Source organism: Miscanthus floridulus, chromosome 6, assembly GCF_019320115.1.
Source record: "Miscanthus floridulus cultivar M001 chromosome 6, ASM1932011v1, whole genome shotgun sequence".
Lineage (NCBI taxonomy): Eukaryota > Viridiplantae > Streptophyta > Magnoliopsida > Poales > Poaceae > Miscanthus > Miscanthus floridulus.
In genome coordinates this window covers 81,558,950-81,569,273 of record NC_089585.1, presented here as the reverse complement: position 1 = coordinate 81,569,273, position 10,324 = coordinate 81,558,950, and the positions used below count along the sequence as shown (strand labels likewise).

Below are 10,324 nucleotides of genomic sequence, written 5' to 3'. Positions count from 1 at the left end.
AAAATGTTGCGATAGGCCCAATTTGGTTGCAAAAGGTACATGTTGCAACCAAATCGCGTTCGTTGCCAATGGTTGCAATAAGGTATTGCAATCATTGCTAGCTAGTTTTCCATTGCAAGTATTGGGGTTTATTGCAACCATAGTGGTTCGTTGCCCTGCATGGCAATAGGATGTTGTTGCAATGTTCACGGTCGTGGCAATATAAGCAATTGCCATGCCCGCCTCCATTGCAAGAGGTTGTACCTCCAACGAACAATGTTGTGGCAATAGTATGTATTGCCATGCCATGATTTTGCTGCCAAAGGGGTCATTGCCACGGTAGTCATGTTGCCATCGGTCCTCTGGCTAGTGGTGACCCTCAAGTCACACTCTCCCATGTGGAGTGCTCTTTATGAGCTCTAGCACTCGACCCAGCCGGACTACTTGACGCTCTTCACACCTCGGTTCTACTAGAGTTGCTCTTCTTGTCTCTCTCAGGGCAAGCACAACACCCCTCACAAGCTTTCTCTGGAGCCACACACAAACTTCTTGCGGGCTTCACGGTAGAGACCATGCCATCGAGCCATCTAGGAGGTGGCAACCTCCAAGAGTAACAAGCACCACCGGCTTACAACTTGATCACCTAGTGCCACTCGATGCAATCATTCAATGCAACGCACTAGAATCGCTCACTCGCAATCGGATGTAATCTCTGTTTGCACAAGTGAGTTAGAGGCTCTCTAGCACTCCCCAAGCATGGACACTAAGTCCTAAGGGTGCTCATCAACTAGCATAGGCCAGCCACACTTGCTACTTTTAGCCCCAAGGGCGAAGTAGCCGTTGCTGCCATCATTGCAGCCTTTACGGGGGCATCGGACACTATAGTGCCCGCATCGAACAAAACACACTTGTATCCGATCCACCAGAAACTGCCATGTGTCACTAGCCACTTGAAACTAGTCGTTGGCGCCCAACAGCTCTCACCGTGCTCTGTCGTCCGATGCACATCGGACAAATGTGCCGCCCGCATCCGATGCAGTCCAGAGAGCATTTTTCTTCATTGAACAAGTCTGATGTTCCACATCGGACAAGTTTTCGTTGCCTAATGCCTTCTACTACGTGTGTGATCGACTTGACAAGTGGGGCCGCCTCGATGAACAGTGATCTCAGACCGTCCGATGCCCCTCTGCGCCATTGTTCGATGCAGCAGCTGCATCTGCCTATAGCTAGGACAAGCCATCGGACACAACTCCAATTTGTCCGACGCACCTGCCTTCTTTGTTCGATGCAGCACAGCAAGATCCTTCTCTCTATTTCTTCAACCCTTGTGCAAATGGGTTAACTCTAAAGTGATCCAATACTTGTGTACGTGTGTTAGCATTTTAACAAACATTTTCAAAGGGTTCTTCACTCCTTTCACTACGCCACTCGATCCTAGCATCGCATGCAAAGTTAGATCCCTCAAGTGGCACTAGATGATTGATATGCAAACAAGTTTACCTCTCTTGATAGTACCACCATTTATCCTGAACCTGGTCATGCATTCTCTACACGACCTTTGAGCAGTGAAATGAAATGCCCTACAAGTTATACCGTTGTCTTGCGCATTCCATTTCATCTCTTCCAATGTTGACGCCACATAAGCATCAACCTTCATCAAGCCTCTTGATCATCAACATGAGCCAACACTTGGCTTCATCTTCCTTGAATGATATGACTCACTTTATATCATCATGTGACCTTATTGGTTCATCGATCTCAATGTCACTCGCTCTTCACCGTTGCCCTTGTCCATCGGTGCAAAGTCCTTGCTCAAGCTTCTCCGCCACGTGCAGTGCGTCGCTCCAAAGCCTCCGACTTGCTTTTCACACTTGCAATCAGTCCATCGACGCCAAGCCATGTCTTGATCTTCTCCACGTGGCCACATGACTCCATATCATGTCTCATGTAATGAGCTCCTCCATTTGATAACCAGTTGAGCTTTGCAGCGAATTCAAGCCACTTCACCACCATGGCTCAAGTTGCTCACACTAGTGTACCTGTAGACTAATCCCTATATATCTCAATATAAACACATATTAGTCGACCTAGATTGTCATTCAATTATCAAACCAAACAAGGACCTTTCACGTCCATATACGCCGTCATCCATGCTTTCGCCCCGACCTCATGCAACCTACCTACTGCTACCTGCTGGAGCCCCTGCAGATATCCGTATGCTTACGGATTTATATGTGAATGTTAAAAATACCAACAGTTACTAGGACGGAGAAGTATGGACAAGCAATCACATATATGTGGCTGCTTTTATGGAAAATCAGAGTTTGAAAATACTTTCATATCTGTAAATCTTATGTGTGTGTTTTTTTTGGAAAACAAATTATAAAAAACCACTTTAAGTGTATATTCAAATGAAATTGAACGATGCGGTTACAAGGGAAAATCAGAAGACCCAACAAGAGCAATGACACTATATAAACATAGCGTAGAAGATGCATTTAAGAGTACAAAACTGAATGCCATTGCAATGGACGTTGCAGCCTAAACAAACGGAGAAAACTGAATGGCAAAATACAAGCAATAAATTTAACACAACGGAGTCGATATGTCAAACGGGAAGAAAGAAAGCTAAGGTTGAGCGACACAACGCGTCAACGCCACTGCCTGCGAGGCTCTCTAGGGACGCACAAATTCACTGCAGTACAATACAAGCGTGCGTTGCTAAACATTGGTGAACGGCCCGGTGTAATCGATTCCCTTCCGTGTCGTCGGGAAAACAAGGAACACCATGGCGGAGAAGAACCCGGCGCCGAGAGGCAGATTGGTGAGCATTTGGTTCACGTTCTCGCTCGCGTCGGGGAAGAAGCAGTTCTGCACGGCGACGGTGCTGAACGCCACCGTCAGGAACACCACGGCAGAGAACACGGCGTGCACGTAGTCCACCCACCGTATCCTCAGCCTGCGGAGGTTCTTGAAGACCTGCCTCCGTCGCTCGGCGTCGCCCTCGTCATCGTCGCCGGTGTAGTTGAACACGAGGAAGCCCTTGACCGTGGCGACGCCGTAGTAGAGCTTGCCGTCGCTGCCGACGAAGCTATCGGTGAAGGAGAAGAAGACGCAGGAGAGGAGGCAGAGGTAGAGCAGCGCGGCGGTCAGGTACCGGTTGGAGGGGAGGCACGCGCCCCGGTTGGTGAAGGAAGGGGACAGCGACTGGAACGCCAGCGCGGTGCCCGTCGGCAGCAGCTTCGCGAGGTTGGCCACGCTCGCCAGCGTCTTGTCCATGGCCGTCGCCGGCGTGTCATCAGCTACTGCTGCCGCCGGGGCCGCCTTGAGCTGCCGCGGCGGGGTGTTACCGCGGCTGCGGAAGGGGCTCGGCGCCGCCGAGCCCTCGCGTATCACGTCTGAGGTGGTGGCCGCCATGGGCGGGATCGGTACGTGGACTTCGCCGCCGCCGCTCGACGTCTCCGCAGCGGCCATCGTCCTCGCGCGAGAGAGACCGGCACCCAACTGGCGAGCGAGGAGGGGTGGCGATTGATGGATTATTGTCACGATTAGTCCTTGATGGGGGGTTGCGCGATTAGTTAGCACCACTCATACTCCATGTCCGTGATATTTAAAATTATATAATTCTTATGTTCAAATGCTGACTTTGTCCAATCAAGCTGTAGCTTGCTTCAAAGACCAAGCTTCGAAGAAGTTGACTGGATTGCATGGGTACAATGCATTTCTTCCATTATATATCTTCGTTTGATTCAACAATGTTTTGTTTTGAAAGACAACGATGCGCGATTGGTATATATGAAGCATATTCTGCCTGTAGATTAAAAAAAACAGTGTTTGTTCGGCCTCTCAATAACTCTGGGCAGCAATTTCTATTCTCGTTTACGTATGTACTCCTACTTAGTACTAATAAACATAACAATTGAATAGCATTGTCAAGTCAACAACACCTCAAGAAAAAGGTTGCCGTTATACAAGAAATTACAATCTCACTCCACCTATATTCTTGTTAATCAAAGGTATTTTAATGTGCACATTGTATAGTTTGGCCAGTAGGTGTGGGTATCCTGCATGCGTGACCCCTTAAGCAAACCAGTAGTCGAAATATTGGATTACTCTTGGAGACAAATCGACTTATCAATCCCTAGAAACATTAAGATTACTTTTAATAGGAGTGGTTCATAATACGACTGTAGTTCCACATTTGATGGATAATTGGGCTACGTCCGTTGACCCGGCCCCTTGAATGGAATAAGAGAAAAATTCGTTATATGTCGCTACGGTGAGGGTGACATGGCGAGCATGCAGAACACAGATGCTTAGAGAGGTACCTATGTCATTTGCACCTGCAGGTGCGAACTAGTTACATGTGGATGAGATTTTAAATTTTCTACGTGCTTAATGTGTGATAAGCTAACAAGGTACTAGTTGAGAATATTAAGACTCTAGTTTACATTATAGGGATTACCAACAGTGCTTAATAATGATGTCACATATATTACATCTTATAAGCGCTCGAGTCTATACCTAACATTGTACACGTCCTTCAACACGAGTCTCAAGAGAAGACCAACTAAGGGAGGTTGGGCCGCATCCTGGGTACCGCTTGGTGGTTGAAGTCAAGCAAGGGCCACATGTATACTATATACTTATTTTTCAAGGTACTTTAAGAGAATCGGTGTCATAAGACTGAAATGTATAGTGACATTGTAGCACTGTTTTTCTATGGAGCATTTTAAAGTTTGTCCAAATGATCGTAAGCCGTTCATTTGTTTCGTTCCGACGATTACGATCACCTATTACCTCTAACAGATGAAATATATATTTACTTAATTTCTTATTTGGTAAAATTTGATACATAAGGGAAGTTTAGAAAAATCTTTTTTTCTAGATTTGATTGATACATGCGTGATCCAGTGATATAGTAAATCTTTTGACTTTGTAACTTTGGACCTCATATATTTTGAGTATCATGTAATTTTGTATATATGTGACGTGACACTTGATCTTAGTGTGATATGATTTGCATGTGTACATGATTAGTCTGTGTATGTCATTAGCGAGCGTGTGCATAGTCAGCGTGTCAGGTGAGCGGTGAGTGGATCACTTATGCATGTAACATATTATTGTTTACAAGCATATAATGTATTATTTTTCATAATTTTTGGTGGCGTGTTAACGTGTGATACGTTGTATGATATGGTCAATCATTATTTCTAATGTGTGAACCACAACTAGATTGTCAAGCAATTACAGAATATCAATTTTTGGAAATCTCCACGGAAAAGGTAGGAAGGCCATGAGGCTTCTGTCTCCGTGACGAGGTCATCGTGATTAGGGGGATGTGGCAAGATTTTTTCTTGTTTTCCCATGTTAATTAAGTAATTAATTAATTCAAAAAACCAAAATTTCTAGGGCTCAGATTTATCTGAGGTATTACCTCCTAGAAACTTGAAGATGTACAATAGCATTGCCTAATATCAAATCCACAAGTAACAAAGGAGAAGGTTTTAATAACCGCAATTAAACAAAGTCCCTCGAACTAGTCAACTTAGAAAGGAACGTGGGTAGATTGAAATCGCGTACGTGAGAGAGTCTATCCTAAAGGATTCAATGTGGAACCGTGGCATGCAACACCTATCACACGCCATGTGTCGGTGTTTCGGATCACCGGCTAGTAAATTTGTATATGCGCGTCTGGCCCGGATGGTATGCTCGGAGGACACAAGGATTTATACTGGTTCGGGCGGAATATCCCTACGTCCAGTCTGCTGCTTCTCGTGTTACCAGCACTAGTTTGTAGTAGGGGTTATAAACGGGCGAAAGAGGGAGTGGATCCTAGGTCTTTGGTAGAAGGATTGAAGAGTGCTGAGAGTTTGATCAGTTGTGTGCTCGTTGCCCCTTCTTGGGGCGTCCTGCTTCTCCTTTCATAGGAGAAGGGGAAGGCGCAGGATACAGAGAGAGAAAATGAGAAAAGCGAGAGAGAAGAAGCCCTCCGGGGTCGTCGTGTCCTTCTTCTCCTTCATGTAGGTCTCGTCGACGCTGTAGATGGTGACGGGGATGGCTCCACGTCGGGCTCCTGTTCACCACTGGTGCCATGCCCCGACGTCATTAGCTGGTCGTGGCGTCCCATCCCGTCCTGACGAACGGCAGGGTGAACCGACGTGCCTGTCAGCGGCCGTACGGGGAGTAGGCAGCCCAGCGGCCACGCACCCGTCACTATTGGCGATTTGAACCCCCAGGCATGGCCTGACATGGCCATAGGTCATGTCGAGATGTGCCCGCTTCCCTCCCGGTGTTAGAAGTTTGACCCCAGGGTCGTACCCTTAGACCTGTATTGGTTGGAGGCGGTACGGGTCCCCCATCGGGTGAGACAGAGCCCACGCCCTAGGGGTCGGGCGAGACGGGGCCCGTGCCCGAGGGGACAGGCGAGATGGAGCCCGTGCCCTCAGGGTTGGGTGAGATGGCTCCCGCACCCTCGGGGTCGGGCAACACGGGGCCCGTGGCCTCTGAGTCGGGCGAGACAGAGAACGTCCCTTTGGGGTCGGCTGAGACTGAAACACATCCTTGTTTATCTAGGCGAGTCGTCGTCCGCGGTTCTTAGATCCCCTCTTTGGGTATCCCTAATATTGATACCCATCAGTAGCCCCCAAGCCTGCGGAGGAGTAGGATACTCCTTCGTTGGCTTTTTCAGATAGAGGGACTTCGAGGGCCTCAATCTTCTACTGCCCGTGGGATGCCTTGGTGGGTTGTGATTCCCTTCTATCATGATTGAACTCCTTGGGAACATGTAGCTATGGGATTTGGGGGTCAGAAAAGATTTCTCTTGATTCCGTTCCCTCCCTAGGTTCTAATCGATCCGCCATCACCATGCAGCCGCGTATTCGGTCTCCTTGCGAGTCCAACTTTCCACGATCCCCCACGCGTAGCAGGGTCTGGTCGAGGGGTCGGCTCGTCTTACGATTGTCCTCCCTCAAGTTTTTTTTTGATAAAACGGAGGGGCTGAGCCGTGCAATGTTTTCCTTGATGGACAAATCAAGGTGCTCGGTGAGCTTTTAACGGGCTAGTCTGAGTGGGGCCTTGGCTTTCCATTCGCGGGGGTCCAGCAATGGGTCAGCTAGTGACCTACTCTAGACTCTTGGCGGCCAATCCATATAGTTCATGGGTCCGTTTGACCAGTCCTAAGGGCTCGCTGCCTTTCTTTGAGGAAAAACCATAGACTATGAACCGACCAAGACTCGAACATGGGCCTAGATACCTACGGCGCTCGCGCACCCAGGTACTGGCCGCTAGCGGGCCCATCCCTTTCCACCCCTCACTCTAAAGGCGCCCCAGAGCGGTTGTGAACCCATGGTGGGCCAACCTTTGAACTCCTAGGCTAGAATGGGTCGTTGGAGCATTTTCAGCTCTGTATCCCTCCTTACTAGTGGTGGTTCTCAGCCCATCGAATGGGGTGAACCATCATCTGGCACGTCCTTCGAGGGAGCGGCCAGAGGTGGCGTGCGCATGTTTCTCATAGAGGCGATGTGATGCGGCGCGATGGGCACATAGATCTAGGTGAACGGTTCACCTCTCGCTTCACCCTACCTTACAAATAGCGGCCTCCCTATCCATGTTTCGGCACACTAAACCACAACCTTGCCTTCTCCACCTTTCCACCACCAGCACCCTAGATCCATAGCCTTGGCTTCTCCGCTGCCGCCAAAAAGTCCTTGCTCCTCCATCTTCGCTTTCCATGGAGTCATGGTACCGCTTCGACGTCACCCACGCATGCATGGAGGGCCTCATCAAGTGTGGTCTTCTCCATAGGAGGATTGACGCAGTGGAGTGGCTCGTGCCCTATCGTGAGGATATGCCGACGTCGCCCGATGGCTACATCATGTCCTTCGCTCCCTTCCACGAGCGCGGACTCATGATTCCTCCCCATCCGTTCTTCCGAGGACTACTGCACCACTACCAGATTGAGCTGCAGCATCTGAACCCCAACGTGATTCAGCACATCATGGCTTTCATCGCACTATGTGAGGGATACCTGGGGATCAAACCCCACTTCGAACTGTGGAGGTACTTCTTCTCTGTCTCCCTTCTTAAGAAGAAGGATAGAGGCAGGGAGATCCTGGTGCCGATGGGATGCATGGGCATCCACCTCTGAGGGCAGCGGGTGACCGATTACATGCCCTGCCAGCTGTCCAGATCCAACAAGGGGTGGCACGCGTAGTGGTTCTACTTAAAGAACGACCCCGCCACCCCCTTGTCGATCTTCACTAGGAGCCTAATCAAAGAGGCGCCACCGACGTGGTCGTGGGGGGCACCCATCAAGGAAAAGAAGAGGATGTGTGACCTCCTTGAGGCCATCACATCCCTGAGGAGTCGTGGCCTTCATGGGGCTGGTGTCATCTAGGCATACCATGCAAGGAGGGTCACGTAGCTGATGGCGCGTGCCCTCCCACTGTATGGGATGATGCCCAACACATAGCTCAATGGGACGGTGCTCGCCAAGGGCTGCTCCATGATAGCGAGGTTGCGTAGTGCATCAAGGAGGCGATGGACAAGTCCAATGTCATGTTCCCAATCCTGAGGCATCCTGTGATATGGCTAGAGCTGGGCTTTATCGAGCTATCGGCGGACTTGGGCTTTTGGGCCTCCGTTGTGCCGCTGTCGGAGCACACGGCCGTGAGGGAGGCGAACCATGCCATAGATGAGCAGAGGAAGAAGGATAGGGACAACAAGGATGTGAGGCAGCAGGCGAAGTAGCGGGCGAGGCTAAACCGAGGAAAGCGGCGGCAAGGTTCGGAGGAGGAAGAGGAAGAAGAAGAAGGCGACGGTTTTGGCTCACCCATCCAATGGGACCCGCTAGGCGGCAGAGATAGTTTTGGGTCGCCCATCGAATGGGATGAGCCAGGCGGCGGGGATGAGGAACCATCTCTGCTGTAGGCGGGGCCTTTCTCATGGCATGCCCTGGGGTAGGAGGGGGATGATGCACCCCTAGAGCCGATGGAAACCGGCCGCTCCGCTCCATCCAGACCCTATGAGCAGAGGGAGGGCTCAAAGCAGCATTGTGCCGATGAGGAGTAGCCAGGTCAGGCAGGCCGGCCCCAAAACGTCATCATCCGATGGCAACAAGGTGAGTCAAGAGTTTTTTTGGCCTTTTGTTCTAACGAATTTTTGCCATAAAATGACCGTCTTGTCCTTTGTAGTGTCGGAGGACATGGGACTCTCCTGAGGCTTGCATCGAAGAAGAGCCTCCTCTAACAGACGCGCCAGGAGCCGACTAGTGTCCCGCTCCTTCTGTAGTCGCTCGGCCTCCATGGCGTCGACGGGGAGGCGTAGCCGATCGCTACGTCCACTAGAGAGCAGACGGAGAAGGGCACGTCTAGGGCTCCCATGGTGGGTGTGGTGTGGCTAGGTGTGGCCACGACGTCATAGGTGGAGGCAACACAACCGAAGCTATCATCCGTGGGGGTGGCCACACCTATGGCAGGGTAAACGGAAGAGGGCACACCCGAGGCATCCTTAGTGGATGTGGCAACAGGGTAGGCCTCTATATCCATGTCACCCGCCCCCTCTACCACTAGAGGGTCTGCTCCAGAGGAGTTGCTACCTCAAGGGGGGTTGGCATCGCTTAGGATCGGCGCAGAGCCATCCTGGTCTCTGGTCTGGGTCAATGGCAACCTGCATGCATGGGGAGGATCCCAGACCCGGTGGGTAGACTGGCGGGACCCAGGGGCGATGCTTTTTGCCCTTGACAACATAGCGGAGGAGAGGGAATGAGGGAGCATCCACATGGAGGTTGGGACCATGGTTCGCGCCCTGACCACCATGCTAAGCTCACTTCACGACATTGTTGCCCTAGTTGGCCAAGTATGATATGACCATGCTTCTGACCCTCATTTTCCCTTTCTACGCCTCTAAGTCTTGTCCTCTCCATAGTCCCTTATGGTCCGTAGCTGGGAGAAGTCCCAATTCCTCACCGAGAAGGCATGGCAGAGCGAGGGGCTGGCCACACAGCTCACTGCCGCCCATCAGGAGGTGGCTGAGCTCGCCCCCGCCCCCTAAGAGCTGGCTGACCTCCGAGTCAGGGAGAAGGATGCTCGCAATGATGCCCGTGAGGCCGGGGAGAAGCTCATGGCCCTAATCAAGAGGGCGCACATAGACACCGTGGAGGCCGAGCAGGACGATTTGCTCTAGGCTATAGAGGGGCTCCGCAAGGAGCATGACTTGGCTCGCTAGGAGCACACCAACGCCCAGTAGCAGATCGACCTCCTCAATGGTGAGCTTGAAGGGGAGAGGGACCTAAAGGTTACGGTCGAGGGCATGTCCACTAGGCTCGCCGCAGAGGTCGACCAGC

The 10,324-nt window shown here is 50.9% G+C and overlaps 1 protein-coding gene across 2 annotated transcripts; it reads right to left on the bottom strand.

Annotated features, from left to right (window-relative positions):
* Positions 1-2,437: 2,437 nt before the first annotated feature.
* LOC136458480 (protein DMP3-like) lies at positions 2,438-3,546 on the bottom strand. 2 transcript variants are annotated; one of them, XM_066458422.1, is made up of 2 exons: positions 3,137-3,546; positions 2,438-3,058 (listed from the first exon to the last, which is right to left on the bottom strand). In XM_066458422.1, exons 1-2 carry the CDS (start codon positions 3,451-3,453, stop codon positions 2,701-2,703), a joined length of 675 nt encoding a protein of 224 aa, XP_066314519.1. In that variant the 5' UTR covers positions 3,454-3,546; the 3' UTR covers positions 2,438-2,700. The 2 variants fall into 2 exon arrangements, with proteins under 2 accessions (XP_066314519.1, XP_066314518.1); XM_066458421.1 differs by having other exon boundaries at positions 2,438-3,546.
* Between the last annotated feature and the right edge of the window lie 6,778 nt (positions 3,547-10,324).

Bases quoted from the DNA above. Each gene is read 5' to 3' on its own strand.
- LOC136458480 (XM_066458421.1), bottom strand. From the start codon at position 3,453: ATGGCCGCTGCGGAGACGTCGAGCGGCGGCGGCGAAGTCCACGTACCG.